Source organism: Ovis aries, chromosome 14, assembly GCF_016772045.2.
Source record: "Ovis aries strain OAR_USU_Benz2616 breed Rambouillet chromosome 14, ARS-UI_Ramb_v3.0, whole genome shotgun sequence".
NCBI lineage: Eukaryota > Metazoa > Chordata > Mammalia > Artiodactyla > Bovidae > Ovis > Ovis aries.
In genome coordinates, this window is record NC_056067.1 from 51,916,738 (window position 1) to 51,941,909 (window position 25,172).

Consider the following 25,172-nt stretch of genomic DNA (forward strand, 5'->3'; position numbering starts at 1 on the left):
TCCTCCCTCACCAATAGAATCCTCCTCAGTGCTCTGGCATTAAATCATAGGCTTTTGAAAGGACAGTGACTCCGGTGCCCAGCTCTTCAGCAATGATGCTTGCATTGAGATAGCAGACAATTTCTTAACTTTCTGAAATTTGGTGTTTTCACATCCAAAGTAGGGATCATATCAACTTCAGTGAAAAGTTTAGGTGAGGGAAGAGCACTTTTCCATGAGGACAAGCTTCCATTTTGGCCCTGTCAAGCTTGTTTTTCCTAAGCAGTGGTACCACAGGGTCTGGAGTTGGCACTGCTACCTTCTTCCTTCCTCATTGCCCCTCCCAAATCATTCCTCTTTGCCTATTCTTTTACCTCACAGCTTTAGCCTGGTAACATCAGATTACACTAAAATGAACCTACATTCAATCACCTTGTGTCCCCTAAGTAGTTAATATCTTGTAGATTGTATCTCCCTACTTGTTCCTTGTCCAACAATACTCCTGCCATAATTGGGAGACATTTTGATTTCAGAAAGTCTTGTCTATGGAATATTTTCACTGGGGAACTCAAGGAAAGTAACAGACTCCGTGCAGGAAACCTCATTAGCACCCCGGGATTCGGGACTGTGGGATTCTTTCCGCTGTGGAATTTGGGGAAGTGTAGTCAAGGAGCTCCTTGGAGTTTCAACACTTCTTCCTGGAAAGTGAGACTCTGGTTAGTGTCCCTCGGCATTCGGGGAAGTGTAGTTCTGACACTGTTAGTTACTTGCACTGCCGCTCAGGAAGGGGAAATCTGATGAATTGTGGGAAGTGTAGTCTAGACGCCCCGCGAACTCCTAGGACTTCCGTTCAGAGTGAGGTTGCTGGTGTCTCTTCCGTGGGGCGGGCTTGTCAGTTCCGCGTCTTGCTTGCCCTTCCAAATTTCCTGGATCCATGCATGGGATGTGCAATTACCTGGCAATCGACTTAGGGGAAAAGAATCCTCGGCGGAGAGTGCAGGTGCGGAGGAGCAAATGCGTTAGTGTGCGTTCCCCTAGGCGGAGCGGTTGGGGTATTCTGGAGACTCTGAGAGAGGACCAGCTCCCCTCGCATATCTCCTAGAGTAAGAGTTTCCGTGGCTTTGGGATAGCCCGTTCCTCCTCTCAACTTTCCACGCGCGCTTCTACTTCCTCATGTGGGGAGTTAATCTCCCTGTGCCTCGTGTGTGTGTGTGTGTGTGTGTGTGTGTGTGTCTCTGTGTGTGTGTGTCTGTGTCTGTGTCTGTGTCTGTGTCTGTGTGGCTGTGTGTGTGTGCTTAGTCGCTCAGTCGTGTCTGCCATCCCATGAACTGTAGCCCTCCAGGCTCCTCTGTCCATGGGATTCTCCAGGCAAGAATACTGTTAGCATGCCCTCCTCCAGAGGATCTTCCCAATCCAGGGATGGACCCAGATCTCCCGCTTTGCAGGAGGATTCTTTATCGCCTGAGACACCCATTACTTTTTGTTTTGGAAAGAGGCGATACAAATAAAAGTCTTAGCCGATTCCTGGCAAATAGTGAATGGTGATTTTTCCTTGCTGTTAATTTCTCAAAGAATGATCAGGTACCCGGGTTAGCATCAGAGATCCACCTCCAGTGACCCTTACCCTTCTTTCTATCTCTGTGCGACACTGGGTCATTCTGCACCCCTTGGGACTCGGAAGAGAAGGTTCCAAACTGCTCGGAGGGACGGGAGGCTTTAACTTTTAACGAGGATGAGGGCTCTGTCCTGGCATTTCCTAGCATTCTTTCTTTCCCCAGTGTGACCTCAAAAAGAACTACAGGAGGTAGGAGTGACTCCTGGGCTACTAACTGCAAAGCTCCACGTGAGTAGGACTTGATATTTTTCTCTTACAATGACGGTTACATCAATCAGAGAATGTGTCCGATGTGTAATTTGACATGGGCATTGATAACAATTAACCCTTAACCGTTAACTTCAGTGAGTGAAAGTATTAGTTGCTCAGTCCTGTCCAACTCTTTGCGACACCATGGACGATAGCCCTTCGGCCTCCCGTCCATGAAATTCTCCAGGCAAGAATACTGGAATGGGTAGCCTTTCTCTTCTCTCCAGGGGATCTTCCTGACCCAGGGATCCGATTCTGGTCTTCTGCATTACAGGCAGATTGTTCACCCTCTGAGACACCAGGGAAGCCCCAATGATGAGCTGCTGCTGCTGCTAAGTCGTGTCAGTTGTGTCCGATTCTGTGTGACCCCATAGACGGCAGCCCACCAGGCTCCCCTGTCCCTGGCATTCTCCAGGCAAGAACACTGGAGTGGGTTGCCATTTCCTTCTCCAATGCATGAAAGTGAAAAATGAAAGTGAACTCGCTCAGTTGTGTCCTACTCTTTGCGACCCCATGGACTGTAGCCTACCAGGCTCCTCTGTCCATGGGATTTTCCAGGCAAGAGTACTGGAGTGGGGTGCCATTGTCTTCTTTGCCAATGATGAGGGCTTTACACAAATAAATACATTGTGCCACACTATGACTCTGAACAGAAATGTTGCTTTTTTCCCCCCTTCTGTAAAATGAGATTGATACTCAGAGTGCTGTAAATTATGTGCCCATAGTCACCCACCAAGTCAGGGGGCTTAATTGAGGTTGAAATTCAGGCAGTTAGTCCAGAGCTTGAGTTCATAGTCTTTTAGTCCTTAAGGCTTAGGAACCAGGTGGAATCAGGCATCATAGTTAGGAATTGATCATGAAGGGCCTTAAATCAAATAGATGGGTTTGGACTTTCCCGTGAGTTTTTAAAGTCATTGTCAACTATTTTGTTTCCCTTGTTGTGAATAATATTTCTTATTCTTACAGACTCTTATTGTGGAGCATTCAGGAATTAAGAAATTTGAGAGAAAAAATTTCTTTATTACTCATTAATCCAGGGTGTAATGATAACAACTGTTAAGCTTCTAATATGTTTTTGCTTAGTGGCTCTTTTTGTATATTTGTCTATAAACATTTTACAGATTTTTTTTTTAATCACGCCATTCTCAATGGTTTTCCCCTTATGTGTTTTAACTATGGGAATTTCCAAACCCCGATAAGAAAGAATAAACTAATGAACTTCCATATAATTTCATAATTAGTCTTACTGTTTTCATTATTGCCATTCCTATGACTGTTTTTTTATTTTTAAGGCTATTTTATCTTTATATAATGTTAAAACTGTGGAAAAGTTGCAAAAATAGTATAAGGAGCTCTCATATACCTGTTACCCAAATTGACCAATTGTTTACATTTTGCCCATCTGCTCTGTACCTCCATCATCCAAATAACACCAGGAAGTTACTTGTATTCAATGACAGCTTATCTTAACTTTCTGCATGAAGGAAGCCCACATACCATGAAATCAGGAGGTGTCTTGGTAAGAGGGATTTCAGAAAGATTGATTGTAGAATTTTAGCGTCACATACTTGTAATGTTAGATATTATACTAAAGAATAGTGTTTTATCTAGCAAGTGTCTATTAAGTTAGTCATAAGTAAGTAATGCCAGATAGCATATTGGATAATGTGCTATTGAATAATCCACAGTCTTGTATTTTGTTATTTTTTTTAACTAAGAGTCTTCATAACTGGTTTTTCCCCAGTTCAAAGTCCAATTTTTTGCCTTATGTCGTATTTTTTGTTAATAAACATTTTACAGAATTTTTCTCATACTTTTCTTAATGTTCTTCTTTAATGTGGAATGATTCTACAACCTTTGTCTTTTTTGTTCTTGATATTTTGTAGGAGTATCAGTTCAGTCGCTCAGTCGTGTCTGACTTTATGACCCCATGGACAGCATGCCAGGCTTCCCTGTCCATCCCCAGCTCCTGGAGCTTGCTCAAACTCATGCCATCAAGTCAGCGATGCCATCAACCATCTCATCCTCTGTCGTCCCTTTCTCCTCCTGCCTTCTATCTTTCCCAGCATGAGGGTCTTTTCCAATGAGGCGGCTCTTCGCATCAGGTGGCCAAAGTATTGGAGCTTCAGCTTCAGCATCAGTCCTTCCAGTGAATTTTCAGGGTTGATTTCCTTTAGGATTGATGGATTTGATCTCCTTCTGTCCAAGAGACTCTCAAGAGCCTTATCCAACACCACAGTTCAAAAGCATCAATTCTTTGATGCTCAGGTTTCTTTATGGTCCAACTCTCACATCCATACATGACTACTTGAAAAACCATAGCTTTGACTAGATGGACCTTTGTCAGCAGCATAATGTCTCTGCTTTTTAATATGCCGGCTAGGTTTTGGGGGGTGTATAGAGTCAAGTTATTTTGGAGAAAGTTCTTCATTTGGGGTTCGTCTGATGTTTTCCATTTTTAAGTTCAGATTATGCATTGTTGGCAGGGATTCCACAGAAGTGGTGAGGTGTCCTTGTCACTGCAACATAGCTGGAGCCAGAGGATATCAGTATATCCCTATATTAGTAAACTCAGCTTTGTTTACTAGGCTCAGGTAATGTCTGTCAGATTTCTTCATTGTAACCTTTTTTAATTAATAAAGTTTTTTAATAGGGAGATATGTTTATTAATTTACATTGTACTGTAAAGAGAAGCTTCTCCTTCCCTACTTATTTATTTATTCATTCATATATAAATATTAGTATTGACTCAAGCCATAAATACATATTGAAAATCTAAATGACATGTAGATTAAGAAACATTTACTTTGACCAGCCTGAAATATGTGTGTCATAGAATTCACCCATTTCAGGTGTACAGATGAATGATTTTTAGTAACTTTGCTCAGCAGTATAACTATCACCATAATAATTTGGAACATTTTCATTTCTGCAGTTGGATTCCTTAGTTAACCCCCATTCTCTCCCCAGAAACCCCGGGTACCGCTAACATACTTTCTGTCTCCATAGATTTGCCTATTCTAGACATTTCATACAAATAGAATCATACAGTATGTAGTCTTTTGTGTCTGTCTTCTTTTGCTTTCCATAGCATTTGCAGGGTTTACCCATGTTGTAGCATAATCGGTACTGGATTCATTTTCATTTGTGCATAATATTCCATTGTATGAATATACCACAGTTTGTTCATTCACACATAGGCCAACATTCCAGTTGTTTCCAGTTCTAGGTTATTATGAGTAATGCTGCTGTGAACGTTCATGCACTCTTTTCACAGGAAGCATCTGTGTGGATGAGCAGTGACCCAAGCTACTCTTTCGTGTCTTTTTCTGCCTTCTCAGACTCTCAGAACTCCCTCAGACAGTTCTGACCTCCTAGAACCTGTATAACTCAGGACTGTGCCCATCCCTAGGCACAGGAGGAAACATGACCACATTCAAGGTGAGTAGCACCTGCCTTTCTCACTTTAAAGTTCCATCTCATTGCTCAGATTGTTACACGTTTGTTTCGGGATGACTCAAGCAGAACAGGAGACACGGGAGACATTGCATTGTCCTTCTTGAGTTTTCTTTGTGTTTGTTTTTATTTTATGTGATTATTATATATTTTATGGAGTAGAAAAATGACTAGAAATGAATAACTCTCCCATTTCATTACTTCCCTACTGGCAAACTAACTGTTTTTATTTTCTCTTTGTCTTTTCCTCATGTGCATTTATAACTGTATTTGTATTTATGGTATACATCTAACTTTAAATTATGACTTTGTTCCTTTAATATTGTATATTTTTTTAAAATGGGTACTTCACATTTGCCACTGTATTGATACACCTTTTTTTTGGGGGGGGGCGCCTTTTTATTTTTGACTACTTTCCACCTGTAGACATTTAGGTGGTTTACAAATTTGACTGTTCTAGGCAACACTTAAGTGACAGCTTTCTTCCATGATACCTTTTCCCCTCAAATCAGTTCTGAAAACAATGTCGGTATTGTCCTTGATGTACTATGCATTCAATATAGAAAGAGTACATTTGATCTGTGTTGTGTTGGATGTTTCTTAGGTAGAATATCCAAATAACAGCATGGCACAGCTCTTCTTTCTTTCTTTCTCTGTCTCTCTCTCTTTTTTTTTTTTTTTTTTTTGATGCACCACATGGTTTGTGGGATTTTAGTTTGTGAAAAAGATTTGGGGAAACTTCCTGGTGGTCCAGTGGCTAAGATTCCATACTCCCAATGCAGGGGGCCTGAGTTCAATCCCTGGTCAGGGAACTAGGTCCCACATACCCCAACTAAAAGTTTGCATGTCGCAACTGAAACCTGGTTCAGTCAAATAAATAAATAAATATATTTTTTAAAAAAGTTGGTATAACACCAGACACATGTAATGTCCATCTTACAATCAGTGGCTACTTGAAAAGGGAAAGTGCCAAGAAGGTGGAGAGGGTGAGTAGGAAGTGAGTCCAGATTCTGAGGGACTTCAGTCAGTCTGTTGCCACTGAGGAAGGAGAATCACTGAGGAAGCCACTGAGGCTGAGGAAAATCAGTGTGTGGCACCGGCAAGATAGAAGAAGGGCTGGGAAGTGTACAGATTGACTGAAGTCCTTCAGAATCTGAACTCACATGTCACCCATCCTTTCTTTTCCATAGCCACACTTCCGAGGAGGCCGAGGAAAGTCAGTGTATGGTGTTGGACAGAAGGAGGGGGACTGGGAAGTCTACACATTTCCACAGGAGCCAGAATATCTTCTCAGCGTCCACCTCTTCTTGGCTTTGTCCCTCTTCCACTGGACACTGGTTGTAAGATTGAGCTGAGATTGTTTGTTGTAGGAGGCAGTGACCTTCACGGATGTGGCTGTGACCTTCACGGAGGAGGAGTTGGGGCTGCTGGACTCGGCTCAGAAGAAGCTGTACCAGGATGTGATGCTGGAGAACTTCCGGAATCTGGTCTCAGTGGGTGAGGACAGGCACCCTTTCTTTTTTAAAAAATATGTACTTGGCTGCTTCAAGTCTTAGTCGCGGTATGTGGAATCTAGTTCCCTGACCATGGATCAAACCCAGGCCCCCTGCATTGGGAGTGCAGAGTCTTAGTCACTGGACCACCAGAGAGGTCCCAGGCACCTTTTCTGACAAGGTCATCTCCCTGGTTTGGCTTTGTGTCTCAGATGTGGAAGGCTTTTGGGGTATTGAAATGGCATTTGGGGACCTGACTTTTATACCAAAGCTTTTTAACAAAATGAGAGAGAAAAATATCAGAATTCGTCAGGAAGAATGGAATACATTGCAGGAAAAACTCTGGCCAATTGTGTGTCATATAAGAACCAGTGAGGGGAGATTTAATTAAAATAGGCACTGGTGAGAAATTGGTTTCTGTAATACTTACTGTATTTATGTGTCCAGGTCTTGAAATATTGGTATTTTGGGGTTTTTTTTGTGTTTTCCTTTTAACTTTTTGACTGCACCTTGGGCCATGAGGGATCTTAGTTCCCTGATCAGAGATCAAACCCGTGCCTCCTGCATAGAAACTCAGAGTCCTAATTGCTAGACCATCAAAGAAGTTCCAATATTTTTTCAAATAGGTCATGTTTTCTTAAAAATATTTTAATTACCCTCGTTTTGACTCATTGATCAACATTAAATGCAGGAATCTTAATTTCCAGTAAATTGTACTGTTAGTGTATTCATTTTCTCTTCTGTTTTTCTGACTTTAAATTTATTCATTTTTAATTGAAGGATAATTGCTTTACAGTATTGTGTTGGTTTCTACCACATGTCAACGTGAATCAGCCACACAGTGTGTGTTCATTTAAAATGTTACTCTGCATGTTCACAGGGTGTCACCCCTTCAGACATGATATATTTCACTTAGAAAAGGAAAAAAGGCTTTGGGTGGTGAAGACAGCAACCCAAAGAGAAGGAAAGTCAGGTAAGAACCAGGCAGATGGGGGTCCTTAGAGAAGCCCTCCCATGTGTTTTTACTTCTCTTCTTTAACACCTTTGTACTGGTTGCCCTGCCCCTCCTATAGTCTGTTTTCCAAGTAGCAGCCAAGAGCGATGCTTAGGAAAGACTGCCATTCCTCTCTTCCAAATCTTTTATAGCTTCATATTTTCTTAAAGTTAAACCTCTTAAAGTGGCTTCTGCAGTTCTCCAGGATCTGCTTATGGTCCCGCACTGTCTCTCTGATTCCTTTCCTCTCACTCTTTGTCTCCCACCCATGCCATACACCACGCCAGGCTCAGACTCGCCAGGGATGCTGTATCACCTGCAGCTGCCTGAAAAAATCACTGCAAACACCATAGCTTAACACAACACATGTTGAACATCTTACACTTCCAGAGGTCAGAGGTGTGGTGTGGTTTCACTTTGGAGGTTCTGGGGGAGAATCTGTGTCTTTGCCTTTCCGGTGGCTCGTGGCCACCTTCCTCAAGCTTCACAGCTAGCGACATCGCTTCTCTCTGCCCCGTCCTCCCTTGTCACGTGTCCCTCTTCTGGTTTTTTCCTGCATCACACTTCTGCTTCGTAGGAGACTTTTGATTGCATTGAGCCTCCCACTCCACCCCAAAGTAGAGGATGGACTTACATTTTAAGGTCAGCTAATCGGCAGCCTCAATCCTGTCTGCAATCTTAATTCCCCTTTGCCACATAATCTGACATAGTCTAGGCTCCGAAAACCAGGATGTGAGTTCTTTGGGGGACAGTTACTGTGATCACAGCAGATACTTCCACGTATGAGCCCTTAACTCCGCCAGACCTACTCTTCTACCTCTGGTCTTCCAGCTCCCTCCCTTTCTGCCTTCAGGTCTCCGCTCAGTTCCAACATCATGAGAGAGGCCCTCTCTGACCACCCTGTGTAAAATTCTATCCTCCCTTTTCTCTCCTCATTCTGCATCTTACTGGATCTCACAGACTTTGCTTGTTTATCACCCCTTTCTCTGCATTGGAGTGTGATCACCAGGAGTGTGGAGTTTTGTCTGTCTTGAGTACCCGGAGCAGCCCAGTATGTGGCAGGCATCTGTAAATATTTGTTGACTCTGTGTAGGTTTGATGGATGGGACGGGAGAGCTCTATTTCTCTCAGTGTGAAGGGGATAATTATAGGTCATGTAAAAACCAGAGTGAAGGAAGGAGGCTGCAGAGCATTTTTTGTCTTTTGATGATTGCCTATCTGATTACTTTCTTTTTTTTCTTCCTTTTAGTTTTTAAAATTTAGTTAATTTTCCCAGTTCCTTTCTATTTTAATTTCTTTCCTTTTTTTCTTTAATTTAAATTGAAGAATAGTTGATTTACAGTGTTGTGCTAATTTCTGCTGTGCAGCAAAGTAACTCAAGAAGTTAGACTCAGTTGTTGAGTTTTTTTTTTTGTTTGTTTGTTTGTTTGGTAAAACACGAACCATGGTAAGAAATGCATGCTTTGTCATAACCAAAACCTGCATTTCAGGTGTTGGAGATTTATATGTATCACTTTCACAGGTATTTCATGTGACGACCCCTTTCCTGTTGATGATGATACTGGTTCTTTTTTCTTTTTAAATATTTATTTTTATTTACTTTATTTTATTTGGCTGCACTGGATTTTCCAGAATGTCGTATAGTTGGAATTATACAGTATGTATGCTTGTCAGATTGGCTTCTATTTAGAAACTTAGAAATACGTATTTACATTTCCTCCACATCTTTTTCTGGCTTGGTAGTACATCTCTTGTTAGCACTGAATAATATTCCATTGTGTGGAAGTACCATACTTTTTATTTATACATTCACCTGCTGAAGGGCATCTTAGTTGCTTCCAAGTTTTGTTTACAAAAAAAGTTATTGCATTCCCTTAAAGTTCTAGTTGATTCATATTTTATTATCTATATAACTTTTTTGTCTGCATCATTTACTAACTATAAAGTTTACTATCTGAGATTCTACACTGCCTTTGAATCCAATAGAAAGTGTCTATAGGTGAACAGTTTGAATCTAATTATCAATTTTTCAAGTTAAATTTTTGACATCTAACTCGCACCTCATGGAGGAAGCTCACACCAGTGGGTTTTGCTACGCTTAGTGGTGGTGGGTAGGAGCGACCTGGACCACCACGTGGTTTCCGTTGGCATGCAAACCAGAGCACATGACACACAAAGGAAGAGATAAACTGAACATTCTCTGGATTCATTCACGTCTCATACTCTCTCCCAAATGTGAAATCTTGAAAACAGTGAACAGAACCTTCAGTTGTCCACATCTCTGAATTTTGTGTCTTTGCAGAAGAAAAGATCCAAAGTGAGATGGAGACTATTTCAGAAGTAGGACCACATGAAGAGCTTTCCTGCTGGCAGATCTGGAAACACATTGCAAGTGACTTAACCAGGTGGCAAGACTCCAGGATAAAACGTTCTGAATTCCGCCAACAACGTGACTCACCTAGCCAGAATGGGGCAGGACTATCTGTAATTCACACAGGCCAGACACCTTCTCAGTGTAATGAATGTACAAAATCTTTTGGTGATCTCTCCAACTTTGATCTTCATCAACAAATTCACTCCAGAGAGAAGTCTCATACATGTTGTGAGTGTGGAAAAAGCTTCTGTTACAGCTCAGCACTTCGCATTCATCAGAGAGTTCACTCGGGAGAGAAACGCTATAAGTGTGATGAGTGTGGCAAGGAATTCAGCCAGAGTTCACAGTTGCAAATTCATCAGAAAGTCCACACTGTAGAGAAGCCATTCAGATGTGAGCAGTGTGGGAAAGGCTTCAGTCGTAGATCAACACTTACTGTTCATTGTAAATTACACACGGGAGAGAAACCTTACAATTGTGACAAATGTGGAAGGGCTTTCATTCATGCTTCACATCTTCAGGAACATCAGAGAATCCACACTGGGGAGAAGCCGTTCAAATGCGATATATGTGGTAAGAACTTCCGCCGCAGATCAGCACTTAACAGTCATTGTATGGTCCACACTGGAGAGAAACCATACAAATGTGAGGAGTGTGGCAAGTGTTTCACTTGTAGCTCAAATCTGCATATCCACCAGAGGGTCCACACAGGAGAGAAACCTTATAAATGTGAGGAGTGCGGTAAATGCTTCATTCAACCTTCACAATTTCAGGCCCATCGAAGAATTCACACCGGAGAGAAACCATATGTATGTAAAGTGTGTGGTAAGGGCTTCATTTACAGTTCAAGTTTTCAAGCCCATCAGGGAGTCCACACAGGAGAGAAACCATACAGATGCGATGAGTGTGGGAAGACCTTCAGGATGAAAATCCATTATCAAGTTCATCTGGTCGTCCACACAGGAGAGAAACCCTATAAATGTGAGGTATGTGGGAAAGGCTTTCGTCAGAGTTCGTATCTTAAAATCCATCAGAAGGCCCACAGCATAGAGAAACCCTACAAGTGCGAGGAGTGTGGGCAGGGCTTCAATCAGAGTTCACGACTTCAGATCCACCAGCTGATCCATACTGGTGGGAAACCATACAAATGCGAAGAGTGTGGGAAGGGATTCAGTCGTAGAGCAGATCTTAAAATTCACTGCAGAGTCCACACTGGAGAGAAACCGTACAATTGTGAGGAGTGTGGAAAAGTCTTTAGTCAGGCCTCTCATCTTCTGACCCATCAGAGAGTCCACAGTGGAGAAAAGCCATTCAAATGTGAAAAGTGTGGCAAGAGCTTCAGTCGGAGTTCACACCTTCAAGCCCACCAAAAAGTCCACACTGGAGAGAAGCCATACAAATGTGAGGAGTGTGGGAAGGGCTTCAAGTGGAGCCTGAACCTCGACATGCATCAGAGGGTCCACACAGGAGAGAAACCATATAAGTGTGGGGAGTGTGGGAAGCACTTCAGTCAGGCCTCAAGTCTTCAGCTTCATCAGAGTGTCCACACTGGAGAGAAGCCCTACAGATGTGACGTGTGTGGTAAAGTCTTCAGTCGGTCTTCACAGCTTCAGTATCACAGGCGAGTCCACACAGGGGAGAAACCTTACAAGTGTGAGGTGTGTGGTAAGAGCTTCAGTTGGCGCTCCAATCTTGTAAGTCATCACAAACTTCATACTGGAGATATATGAAAGTGATGAGAGTGGTAAGAACATCAGGGAACTGTCAAAGGAAAGAAGTTCCACAAAATGATTATTTCAAAAAACTCATGTGCAACCCTGAATTCTTGCAAGTGTCAGGTCTCATAGGAGGGAAGGTATTGCGTGTTGAAGCAGTAGCTGAACATATCCCAGTGTTCACCAGACCACAGCAGAAACCTCCTCTGACTGGTGCAGTAAGGATTGCATTCAGAACTTTGACATTCGTCAGATACCACTTAGGGAGATAGCACTTAGAGAGGAAGAGTTTGGTCTTGCCTTAATGAAAGTGTAAGGATGGGCTTGTCAAAACTGATGTCCAGGAGAATGTGAGCTCCATGAGGGCAGGGACTTGGATGCTGAATCTACACAACCTTAACATCGACTCTTGCTTGTAGGTGTGCTCAGCTCATGTATGTTAAATAAACCAAAAGGGGGAAATGTACACTATATGAAAATTGTTTCAGGGGAGGAAACCTACCAAGTAAATTTAATTCAGAAAGTGATCATTTGTTGAAGTATAGAAAACCGCTTGATATTGTAATCTGCAGTATTAATATGATATGAGCCTATTGCAGCTGGCTCCTTGCCTTCCACAGCCTCTGTTCTCAAGTAGGGTTATTTTCTGAGGCCCTGTCTAGCTTTCCAAGGATGGTGTCTAATATAAAATTGAACTGTTTTGTGATTTTTTTCCCTGACAGTACAAACTGAAAATGTTACTAACTTTGCAACAATAGGTAACTGCATACTTTACAATTGATTTTTTTGTGAGTCACTCAATGTTAAGGTGGGATTTACTGTAACATTTTGAAAATGTCACAAAAATTGTCACTAGAAAAAATTTTGTTGGTCGACCTTGAACTTACTGATTTCTAATTCCCTGCATTTTTATCCAGACTTTGAAATGTTTGTTTACTAAGAACTGTAGCATTTCTTCTGTCAAAACTTCTCAGGTAGAGGCTATGCCATATTCTTCACACACATCCATGAAGAAAATACCCAGGAAACTTGTAGGAATTTGATAAAATTATTAAATGTATTATTGAGGCAAGATTGACATTTATGTCCTTTGACCTACTGGTTAGCAGTAAAGCATGGTTTTGGGGAAGGAGTACTTATCAGTATATAGGTTATATATCTCTTTGATCTCAAATTCATATAATTGAATACTTTTGACTATGAGGTTAAGATACGAAAAAGATAAGCATCACATCAATGATGTCACTGAATTTTTTTAATGGAAATAAGTGTACAGCTGTAGGAATTTGAGTTTTGCTATATTTGTATATTAATCTGAAGCCATTAAAATTATGGCAAATATAATGGCAAGAGATACACAATATGGGCTTTGAGAGGTCACAGATTGTAACCTTCAGATTATAATCGAATCTGTGTGTGTGTGCATGTATGTGTGTGCATGTATGTAGACATGCATAAGATCGTGTGTAAAGGCATACTCTTCCATAGTGGTTTTCCTTAGTTAGGAGCATTTTGTGGTATTTTTTTCATTTTATAATTTCATGTTATGGTTTTTTCATTGACTAGTACTACCAAAGCAAGAAATTACAATAGAATTTGAAAAAATTACTACTAAATATCCCTTGTAGTTAACACCTCATAATGATTGTTCTCTATTGTCATAAGGCATATAAAGATCAAAAATTACGATAGGATCCCAGAAGCCAATTTCAAAATTAAAAAAAAAAATCTGATTGTTTTGCATACACAGATAAATTGATGTTTCAACCATTGAATCTTTATGCTGTACTTTAAATACATAACATGGAGAGGGCAAATTCAGTAGCTGGAAACAAAGTAGATATACATTTAGTGGAATCTGACTCTGCGACCCTGTGGACTGTATCCTGACAGGCTCCTCTGTCCATGGAATTCTCCAGGCAAGAATACTGGAGTGTGTTGCCATGCCCTCTTCCAGGGGATTTTCCCACCCAGTATTGACCCCATCTCCTGCACTGCCGGCAGATTCTTTACATGTGTGGCTCAGCTGGTAAAGAATCCACAAAATTCCACAAAATGCAATGTGGGAAACCTGGGTTGGGAAGATCCCCCAGAGAAGGGAAAGGCTACCCACTCCAGTATTCTGGCCTGGAGAATTCCTCGGACTGTATAGTCCATGGGGTCGCAAAGAGTCGGACAGGATTGAGCGACTTTCACTTTTACTGTTGAAAAGATGTGCGTGAGGAGGGAACACAGAATTACAACAGAGGACCCTCGGTGTGGAACCAGTAAGGACAAAGCATGTTTGGTCACATTTCAGGTATTGAGGTATTTTGACTTTTGACTATAGCCCATTCCAAAGAAAGCCCAGTTTCCTTCTCTTATTTCAACAGTAAAACTCTGGGGTTTACCAGGAAGCCTCTGTGGCTGGTAATGCATTTATGTCACTTAGGCCCTTGGACATGTCCAAAGTGCTTCTAAGCTTGCAACCCTGTTCTAAGGCTGACGCGGTAGACTGGCAAGACATTTGCCTGAGACCTTAGGGGTTAAGGGAAGTGAAAACTAGGGGAACTAGCCACTTCCTCATCAGGGGGCGAGGCTTTGACGGTTTTCCGCTCTGACCTTCGCGGGAAGTGTAGTCCAAGAGGGCGGTAGTGTGGAGGGCCCACACGCACTCCCTTTGCATTCTGGCATGTGTAGTCCAAAGCTCCGTGTAGGCTCGTCTACTGCAGCTATAGTAAGGCTGGACTGCGACTGTCTTCCCCGCGGAATTCTGGGAAGTGTAGTCCAGGAGCTCCGGGTAGTCGTAGGCCCTTCGGCCCCAGGAGGACGAGGTAGCAGCCATCTTTCGCTTGATGATGGTGTTTCAGGTCCGCTTTTCACGATCCATTCAAACTCCCCCGAAATGCGCTTGGGGCCAGCATCTCCTGACCTTTCATTTGGAGAGAAAGCGAAGCAGCAGCTAGAAGCAGAGGTCTGACGGCCAAGGGTGATGATGTTCGTGTCCCTGGGCTGGGCGTTTGGTAGCATCCCGGGATGGGGCGGGCTCAGGTCGTGCTTCTCGGGATTTGAGGGTCTCCCCGGCTTTCTGCACTTCTAACCTGACCTCCCACTTATGAAGGTAACTCTGGCTTCATACTGTCACACTGGCTGAGTTGCTTAACCCTTTTGTGCCTCCGTTGCTGTTCCGTAAAAGAGAAATAAAAGCAATGGTTTCTTAATACAGTATTTGGAGAAAAAAAGAGATAGCAAAAGGTCAACAGTTGTCTGACGCATAATTGTTAATAATGCTACTGTAATTCAGAAGCACCTGGATTCTTACAGTGAGATTCTGAGAGCCCAGGGAGCCGAATTATCCTGGACTCCCGGCTTGTTTAGAAAAGGGAGGGTTTCTTCTAGCTGGTACAAGAGGGTGTGAAATATAGGGGATGCAAACACAATCCTGGGATTTCACAACCTCCTTTCCTTCCCCAGCCTTGACTTCTCAAAAAGCACTACTCGAAGGAAGAGGCAACAGAGACCCAGCGGAGTAGAACTTGGCATTCTTCTGTTTAAGATGCATAAACTGTAGAACCTATGGGCATGAGTAATGATTGTAACTATGCCTTGGTCACTTAAGTTCCATTCCAAAAGCTTTATGCTGATGAACACGTTTCCATCGCACTGGCTCTGTGCATCGGTACTGCTGTTTTCTCTGCTTTAGAGAGAAGGAGATGGAGCCAGGGAACACAACCCTGTTGGCCCATCCTCACCTGAATAGTAAAAAGCAGAGCTGCGGTTGTAACCCCAGGCAGGCTGAGTCCAACACCTTAGTTTGCTAATCTCTTTGATATATTCTTGTTGAGCATAGGGAACTGACTAGAGTTTCCTCACGAAAGTAGGTTGGGACTTAAATGTGGGGACCTTGAGAGCAAGGTTTAGGTTATTCTATGAAGTTTTTTTCTTTGTTCGTTGTGGTTTTTTTTGTGTGGTTTCTTTGGCCTCACCACACAGCTTGCTGGATCTTAGTTCCCTGACTAGGGATTGAACCAGGGCCCATGGCAGTGAAAGTACCGAGTCCTAACCAGGGACCACCAGGGAATTCCCTAGTCCATCAATTTTAAGATAGTTTTCTCAACTGGGTCACTTATTTTATTTCAAATAATATTTATATTACAGAAGTAACAGTCATTACGGTAAATGCAGATGTAAAGAAAAATTTTAATTACCCATAAGTTTAGGATGTAAAGATAACAGCTGTTAATGTTTTAGTGCCTTTTTGTCTGGTTACTCTTTGTTTATGTGTCTGTTTAGTGGAGTCTGTTTTCTTTGAGACTGAGGTTACACTGCCTTGCTACTCAAATTGTGGTCCACAGACCAGCAGCATTGGCATCACTTGGGTGGGAAGGCCCAGCCTTGAGCCCCATTCAGGACCTTCTTATTTAGAATTTCTGCATAGGGGGCCCAGAAGTCTGCATTCCAACAAGATCTTGTAGTAACTCCCCTGCACATGAAAATATGAGAAGCTCAGGAAAGGATCTTGTCTGGAAACTGAGGCCGAGGAAATTGCTGGATGTAGCAGATAAAGCTGAGCTGGATAAAGCAGAGCTTTACTTAGTTGGAGGATTTTATTACCCCACTAATGATTATCACTTGTCAGGAATCCTTGCAAAAAATCCTGACTTGAGCAAAAGGTAGCTAGCAAGTGTAGAATCAAAATGGAAGGGTATTAGATGTGAAGATATATCCCTTCCAGGCTTTTGGGGATAGATTCATTGCTATCTTTTAAGCTAGAGTCCTGTTGCTGCTGTTTAGTTGCTAAATTATGTCTGACTCTCTGGGACCCCATGAACTGTAGCCCACCAGGCAGCTCTCTCCATGAGATTTTCCAGGCAGGAGTACTGGAATGGGTTGCCTTTTCCTTCTCTAGGGGATCTTTCTCACCCAGGGATTAAACCCGAGTCTCCTGCTTGGTAGGTGGATTCTTTACCACTGAGCCACCTGGAAAGCCTCGTAAACTAGAGTACTTGAGCCTAAAGTGGGAAGATCAACTGGTAGTTATTGTTAATTTGTACTAGATATTTTTGCCATAGACATCATCAATGAACCACTACTATTATTACTATTGTTATTACTATGACTGTTTCTTAGCTTCTCTTTTTAAGTTTTATTTATTAAAATATTTATTGGAGTATAGTTGATATGCTGTTATATGTTTTCTATAACTTTATTTTCATTAAAATATTAGTAATATAAAAATAATTTCAAACAGAAAAGTTGCAAAAATAGTATAAGGAATTCTCATATACTCTTTATGTGGAGTCACCAATTATTTCTGTTTTGCTCAGTTGCTCATTTGTGACCGCCAGGCAGCAGCCACCAGGAACATACCTGTAATCAAAGAGCTCAGTTTGTTTGAGCTTACTGCAGCAAGGACGCCTGTGCAGCACTGGTGTCCCGGTAAGGAGGCCGTGCGGTATGGCTGCTTCTACGGTTTCGGTTTGTGTTAACTGAGTTGGGGAGAGCTTTAGGCAGTGAGGGTTTGTTCTGGATTGGATGGTGTCAAGAAGGAGATGCAATTTGACTACTGAATATCATAATGATTTGCATCTAGTGGATGAAAGAAACAAAATGGGACTGGAGTCACTATTAATGAAGTGGTCCATCACTTCTGTTTGCTGAGAGGACAGTTTTTTGTTTGTTTGTTTTTTTAATATTATTTACTTGTGGCTGCATCAGGTCTTAGTTTCGACAAATAGGCTTAGTGGCTCCACAGCATGTGGGCTCTTAGTTCCCCGACCAGGGGTCCAGCCCACATCCCCTAAATTGGAAGGTGGATTCTCAACCCCTGGACTACCAGGGAAGTCCCACTTCTTTGGTTATTTTTGTCTGTGTTAAGGAGCAGCTTGTCTTTTTCTCATTTCAACACCGTTCTTGTTGATCAGTTGAAAACAGCAAGTTTGAGCCATTTCTGTTGCTAGTTCTCAGTGCAGTGTGGTTTTTCACGGCTTTATCATGCTTGTTTATTTATTCGTTTGCAGAGCCAGTTGATCAAAAGGAGGTTAATGACATTGGTAACACACTACTATCTAATGCACAGCCCATATTTACATTTTTTATTAGCCTTTTCTTTAAGATCTTGTTTAAAATTGAAATCTAGTTGATCTATAATATGTTTATTTCACAGCACAGTGATTCATTTATTTTTCAGATTCTTTTCCCTTACAGGTTACTACAAAATGTTGAGTATAATTTCCCTGTGCTATACAGTCGGTCCTTGTTGGTTCCAATAAAGTCTTGGCGAGCCACTTTTCTTTTTCAAGGAGTCCAGTTATATGCATTGCACTTCGCTTTTGTTTCATTAGTCTTCCTTAGCCCAGAATGATTCCTCAGACTTTTTGGCTTTTGATATTTTTGAAGAGTATTGATAAATTATGTTGTGGGAGGGCCCTCTTTTTTGGTTTCTCTGACCTTTGTTCATAATTAGGTTCAGGTTATACATGATCATTTTTTAAATAAATTTATTTATTTATTCATTCTTGGCTGTGCTGGGTCTTCGTTGCTGCACGGGCGTTCCTCTAGTTGTGCACGGGCTTCTCCTTGCAGCGGCTTCTCGTTGTGGAGCATAGGCTCTAGGCCACGTGGGCTTCAGTCATTGCAGCTCGAGGACTCAGGAGTTGCGGCTCACGGGCTCTAGAGCACAGACAGGCTCCGCAGTTGGGACACATGGGTTTAGTTGCTTCATAACATGTGGGGTCTTCCTGGACCAGGGACCAAACTCATCTCCTGCACTGGCAGGTGGATTCTTTACCACTGAGCGACCAGGGACGCCCTGGTTTATCTGATATTTGTTCATAATTGGATTCAGGTTACCCATTATTAACAGTGATGCCCCAGAAGTGGTGAGGCAGCCCTCTAAGGCATCATACCAAGCAAATGTCAGTTTGTGGGTGTGTTCCAGCTGGTGATTTCAGCTTTGTGTGCTTGGTTAAGGTGTCTGCGAAGTAACTGTTGTCCTTTTTGCAATTAATATTTTGAAACAATGTGGCTGTCTTACTCCCCACTAAATTTTTCCAAATGTTACCACCCGTTGATGATTTTCTCTTTCATTCTACAGTTACTAGTTTGTGTTCTACAATGGGGAGGAGCTCTCTCTTCTCATCCATTTATTTCTTAAACATTTCTTTATGTATAATTCCTGTATGGAATTTTTCGGTATGGACTGTCAAGGTGTTTTTTATTATTGTTGCAGAATCCAGGCTTTTATTAGTTCTCTTTACATCTATGCATAATTGTCAAAAGGGTACTTCCTGCTTAAAAAGAAACAGTGTATTTTTATATCTTTTATAAAAAGTTGCCTATTTCAGGTTAAATATTAATGTTGTGGTAACAAAATTATGAGGAATACAGGCAGAGATTTGCAGAACTCTAAAAACTTCCATTTCGGGACAACAACCTGGGACCTGCCTGTATTTGACAGTGTTCTGTTGTTAGAAATCACATCTATAAGATCATTTCAAATTGTACAGTATCATCTGCTTTTGCTGAGAAATCAGAAATCCTGACGGGGTTCTTGGAGCTTTCTGCCTGACGCCAGCCTCATGAGGTGGATACCCCTGTTCTCCCCTACTTGCTCATGACAAAATTGAGGCGGAGAAATGTTAATAATTTGCCGAAGATGACACTGCTACTGAGTGGTATGGCCCGGATTTCAGCCCATGCGTGTTGACTCCAAAGCCTGCTCTTACTCACATGGTCTCTGATTACACCTTGGAATAAGAACAACCACTGTGGAAGCCACAGCACGCTGATGGGGCCAGTGTGTACGTGGGCATGTTGCTCCCTGAACAGCTAGTGAGAGGGGTCTTGGAGGCATCTGCTATCCGTGCAGGATCCCTCTCAAGCCCACTCGGCTGCAGCCACTTGGAGGACTGAGTGCCTTGCTGATTCACAGTGAGCCCCACCTGGGTTAGTCATGTTTTTGTAAACCAGTTTGCATTGACGTCTTTCTCTTTTCCCCCTCTGTCTTCTAGGACTCTGTACTTCCCTGGAAGGAGAGAGAAGATGAACATGTTCATGGTGAGTAGAGCTTATCTCTTTTGCTGTTAAAAATACCACTTTTGTACTCAGAGATTTTACATGGATTTTTCTTTGTTTTTAATTGAAGTATAGCTTTCCTGATACTTTCTTTGTTTTTAACTGAAGTATAGCTTCCCTATACTTCAGTTATAGCTCAGTTGGTAAAGAACCCACCTGCAATGCAGGAGACCCTGGTTCAATTCCTGGGTCTGGAAGATCCGCTGGAGAAGGAATAGGCTACCCACTCCAGTATTCTTGGGCTTCCCTTGTGGCTCAGCTGGTAAAGAATCCACCTGCAGTGTGGGAAACCTGGGTTTGATCCCTGGGTTGGGAAGATCCCCTGGAGAAGGGGAAGGCTACCCACTCCACTATTCTGGCCTAGAGAATTCCACGGACTGTATAGTCCAAAGAGTCGGACACGACTGAGTGACTTTCACTTTCACTTTCATAGTTGATTTACAATGTGTTAGTTTCAGGTACAGCAAAATGATTCAGTTATATATATGTGTGTATCTATGTATATATTCAGATTCTTTTCTCTTACAGGGAAATATTTTGTAATAACAAAATACTGACTGTAGTTCCCTGTGGGTTTTTCTCTTCCAAGGAGAGTCTAAGCCTGTGAGGACCTTCGTGAGCCATGTGTGCTTTTTAAAAAATTCCTGTCTTATGTAATTAGTTTTGGTTTTAATTTTGGTTTTATTTCGTCATTTTTCATTTCACAAGTAAAAGAAAAATGAAGGGACACGAAGAACATCTTCCACTTTAATATTTTCCAGCTTACAAATTAGCTGCTTTTATATTTCTGTAATCTCTTCATCATATGTATTCATAGCTGTGTATTTGTATTTAAAACATAGTAGTCGTTATATTAGTCGCTCAGTCATGTCTGATTCTTGGTGACCCCATGGACTGTAGCCTGCCAGGCCCCTCTGTCCATGGATTCTCCGGGCAAGAATACTGGAGTAGGTAGCCATTCCTTTTGCCAGAGGATCTTCCCAAACCAGGAATCGAACCCCGGGCTCCTGCGTTGCAGGCAGCTTCTTTACCATATGAGCTACAGGGAAGTTCATTTATAACATAGATACAGTTTAAAAACTTCTCTCATTTACTGCTACCTAACATTCACTTATGTTTCTGCCCTTATGGCAGAAAGTGAAGAGGAACTAAAAAGCCTCTTGATGAAAGTGAAAGTGGAGAGTGAAAAAGTTGGCTTAAAGCTCCACATTCAGAAAACGAAGATCATGGCATCTGGTCCCATGATTTCATGGGAAATAGATGGGGAAACAGTGGATACAGTATCAGACTTTATTTTTTGGGGCTCCAAAATCACTGCAGATGGTGACTGCAGCCATGAAATTAAAAGACGCTTACTCCTTGGAAGGAAAGTTAGGACCAACCTAGATAGCATATTCAAAAGCAGAGACATTACTTTGCCAACAAAGGTCTGTCTAGTCAAGGCTATGGTTTTTCCAGTGGTCATGTATGGATGTGAGAGTTGGAGTGTGAAGAAACTTGAGGGCCAAAGAACTGATGCTTTTGAACTGTGGTGTTGGAGAAGACGCTTGAGAGTCCCTTGGACTGCAAGGAGATCAGCCCTGGGATTTTTTTGGAGGGAATGATGCTGAAGCTGAAACTCCAGTACTTTGGCTACCTCATGCGAAGAGTTGACTCATTGGAAAAGACTCTGATGCTGGGAGGGATTGGGGCAGGAGGAGAAGGGGATGACAGAGGATGAGATGGCTGGATGGCATCACTGACTCGAAGGACGTGAGTCTGAGTGAACTCTGGGAGTTGGTGATGGACAGGGATGCCTGGCATGCTGCGATTCATGGGGTCGCAAAGAGTCAGACACGACGGAGCGACTGAACTGAACTGAACTGAACATTCAGTTTTGGAGAAGGCAATGGCAACCCACTCCAGTACTCTTGCCTAGAAAATCCCATGGATGGAGGAGCCTGGTAGGCTGCAGTCCATGGGGTTGTGAAGTCAGGCACGACTGAGCAACTTCACTTTCACTTTTCACTTTCATGCATTGGAGAAGGCAATGGCAACCCACTCCAGTGTTCTTGCCTGGAGAATCCCAGGGACAGGGGAGCCTGGTGGACTGCCGTCTATGGGGTCGCCCAGAGTCGGACACGACTGAAGCGGCTTAGCAACAGCAGCAGCAACATTCACTTTTGGCTTCCATGGTGGCTCAGACGGCAAAGCGTCTGCCTGCAATATGGGAGACCTGGGTTCGATTCCTGGGTCAGGAAGATCCCCTGGAGAAGGAAATAGCAATCCGCTCCAGCACTCTTGCCTGGAAAATCCCATGGACAGAGGAGCCTGATAAGCTACAGTCCATGGGGTTGCAAAGAGTCGGACACGACTGAGCAACTTCACTTTCACTGTCAACATTCACTTTTAATTGGTTTATCATGTTCCCAAAAACTTGAGTTCAGTTCAGTTGCTCAGTCGTGTCTGACTCTTTGCGACCCCATGGACTACAGGACACCAGGCTTCCCTGTCCATCACCAACACCTGGAGCTTGCTCAGATTCGTGTCCATCGAGTTGGTGATGCCATCAACCAGCTCATCCTCTGTCATCCCCTTCTCCTCCTGCCTCAGTCTTTCCCAGCATCAGGGTCTTTTCCAGTGAGTCAGTTCTTCACATCAGGTGGCCATAGTATTGGAGCTTCAGCTTCAGCGTCAATCCTTCCAGTGAATATTCAGGACTGATTTCCTTTAGGATGGACTGGTTGGATCTCCTTGCAGTCCAAAGGACTCTCAAGAGCCTTCTTCAACAGTTCAAAAACATCAATTCTTTGAGGCTTAGCTTTCTTACATACCTATTTTTAACCTATTCTTTATTCATAGACCTTTAGTTTAGGACTTTTACTGTTTTAAGAATATTACAGTGATGATGTTCCTGATTTAACTTTTTTCTCAAAAAATATATTCTGAAAAATATTGCCTCTTTTTGCCCTTGACATACTGGATATGCAAAATTGAAGTGGTATATTTTGTAAGTGGTGCCTTGAATGTTTTTTGGTAAAATAGCCAAATATGGCACAGCAGGGTCAAACTGCCTCTTCACACAGAAAAAATAACTGTTGTTAGTTTTCTTATGACAAGAGTGAGATTCTGTCTTCCTGTGCTTGAATCAGACCCTGTGTGTGTTTTATTTACTGGTTTGTTTGTTTTTCCATCTTGTACTGGGTTGGCCAAAAAGTTTGTTCAGATATTACTGTATGATGGTATGGAAAATCTGAAATGAACTTTTTGGCTAACCCAGTATTTTTTTTTTCCTTTTGATCAAAATAATCCACGACCTTAATTTTAAAAGTCAGGTGGTACTTCACTTGTCACTGCATTGACACCTGAGAACAATTGTCTAAAGAGGTACGTACTTGGTTTTATCTTTGTTTTAAATAAAAGGGTTGTGAAAAATGAGGAACCAATTCAGACTTATCCAGAAAACCAAGATTCTGGAGTCAGAGTATACCATTAGATAAGAGAAGGACAAACAGTGAAAGAAAGAGGGGTTTCATCTGAGGCCTGGCATGGCCTTTTGGTTAATTCCCTCATATGACCCTCCTCCTCACCTGGTTCCTACTTCAGTGAGAGGCAGGTGCCATCATATACTGCCGGGCCTAAATTAGTAAATGTTGCTGGGACAATCGACGATTGTAACTAAAAAGTGAAGTGTTTTGGGGAGTTCCTTTTATGGCTCAGCTGGTAAAGAATCCACCTGCAGTGCAGAAGACCTGGGTTCAGTCCCTGGGTTGGGAAGATCCCCTGGAGAAGGGAAAGGCTACCCACTCCAGCATTCTGGCCTAGAGAATTTCATGGACTGTATAGTCCATGGGGTCGTAAAGAGTCAGACACAACTGAGTGACTTTCACTTGGTGGTCCAGTGGTTAAGACTCTGCACTTCCACTGCTATGGCCCGGGTTCAATCCCTGGTCAGGAAACTTAAGATCCCACAAGCTGCAAGGCATGGCCAGAAATAAAAGTGAAGGCTTTTTAGTTCAGGATGCAGCGGTTAGAATTCTAGGGAGTTTGTTTCTGAGTTCACTGGGAACACCAGGTAGATACACAAAGCTTCCTTCTTCATAGCTGCACTTGCAGTGAGGCTAAGGAAAGTCAGTGTGATGTTGGCAGGATGGAAGGAGGGGACTGAGAAGTCTACACATTGCACAGGAGCCAGAGCAACTTCTTTTCATCCTCCTCTCCTTCCTGGTGCTGCCCCTCTTCCACTGGACGCTGGCTATAAGATTGAGCTGGTATTGTTTGTTGTAGGAGGCAGTGACCTTCAAGGACGTGGCTGTGGCCTTCACAGAGGAGGAGCTGGGGTTACTGGACTCAGCCCAGAGAAAGCTGTACCAGGATGTGATGGTGGAGAACTTCCGGAACCTGGTCTCAGTAGGTGAGGACAGCCTTTCTCTGCAAGTGTCTTGTGACCTTGGTGTTTCAAGGCTCTGGGGTTCTTGAAATGGTTCTCTTGAGTTTGGAGACCAGACTTTTCCAGTTCCAGTGGGACATGAGAGGCTATCTCTGGTCTTTCTAAACAGTGTGTTTCAGGTCTTTTTCTTTTTTTGGTCAAAGAACAGTAAATGAACAGTATCCTGCTGTACCTTGTCTGTTATTTTTCAGATTTCATTCATGTCCCATTAGTGGCAGTCCCATTAGTGGGTTATAAAGCCAACTTAGCAAGCCTAACATGCCATTTTTAATGAAATCAAATATTAGAGAAGATATCAAAAGCTTCTTAGGAAGAATAGATCATGTTGCAGCAAAAACCCTGGTTGATGCATGAGTGGTCTGAGAACCAGTGGGAACAGATTTTAGGAAAATAGACATTGGTCAGAAAGAGGTCTTTCAGCCTTCATTTTAGTAATGCATATTCCTACATACGTGTCTGAGTCTTGAAATAAGTGCTACTTCTTCAGTGGGTCATGATACAAAGTTTGAAAAACAGGGCCTTCTGTATCTAGTTTTGAAACGTAAATTATTATTGCTATAATCAAGGCAAAATCTCTTAAAACTCTTAGCCTTGATAATGGAAATATAATCAGAACCATTTTACAGTTTGTCCTTCTCTGCTGTTCAGACTTCGCTCTTCAGTATCTTAAATATACAGTTGGAAACTCAAACTTCCAGTAAACTGTAGCTCTGACCTGTTCATTTTAACTTACAACTCTGCATGTTCTCATTCTTCAAAAGAGATACAAAACATATAGAAAGAGAAGAGAGAGAGAGAAAAAAAAAAAGAGGC

At 42.3% G+C, this 25,172-nt stretch overlaps 2 protein-coding genes across 33 annotated transcripts in view; both read left to right on the top strand.

Moving 5' to 3' along the window:
* The first annotated feature begins 836 nt into the window (after positions 1-836).
* LOC121816527 (zinc finger protein 234-like) lies at positions 837-12,947 on the top strand. Its single transcript, XM_060398681.1, is given in 7 exon segments — positions 837-979; positions 1,758-1,822; positions 3,730-5,284; positions 6,670-6,796; positions 7,673-7,765; positions 10,089-11,883; positions 11,885-12,947. Coding segments are annotated over 5 exon segments (2,097 nt in total). The 5' UTR covers positions 837-979; positions 1,758-1,822; positions 3,730-5,269; the 3' UTR covers positions 11,952-12,947.
* Positions 837-25,172, top strand: part of LOC101109384 (zinc finger protein 227) — a 60,855-nt gene continuing 36,519 nt past the window's right edge. For 12 of the 32 annotated variants that reach the window (XM_060398644.1, XM_060398649.1, XM_060398650.1 and 9 more), the window contains exons 1-2: positions 14,657-14,851; positions 19,867-19,912. Coding sequence is in view for 19 of the 32 variants with exons in the window: in XM_015099999.4 (XP_014955485.3) it covers positions 14,847-14,851; positions 19,867-19,912; positions 24,197-24,323 (178 nt within the window). In the remaining 13 variants the exon portion in view is untranslated. Of the gene's footprint in view, positions 1,083-1,757; positions 1,823-3,729; positions 4,438-5,120; positions 5,285-6,489; positions 6,797-7,745; positions 7,766-14,656; positions 14,852-19,866; positions 19,913-23,240; positions 23,297-24,196; positions 24,324-25,172 lie in introns of those variants that run through there. The other 20 variants (XM_060398657.1, XM_042232128.2, XM_060398672.1 and 17 more) reach the window with 19 other exon arrangements.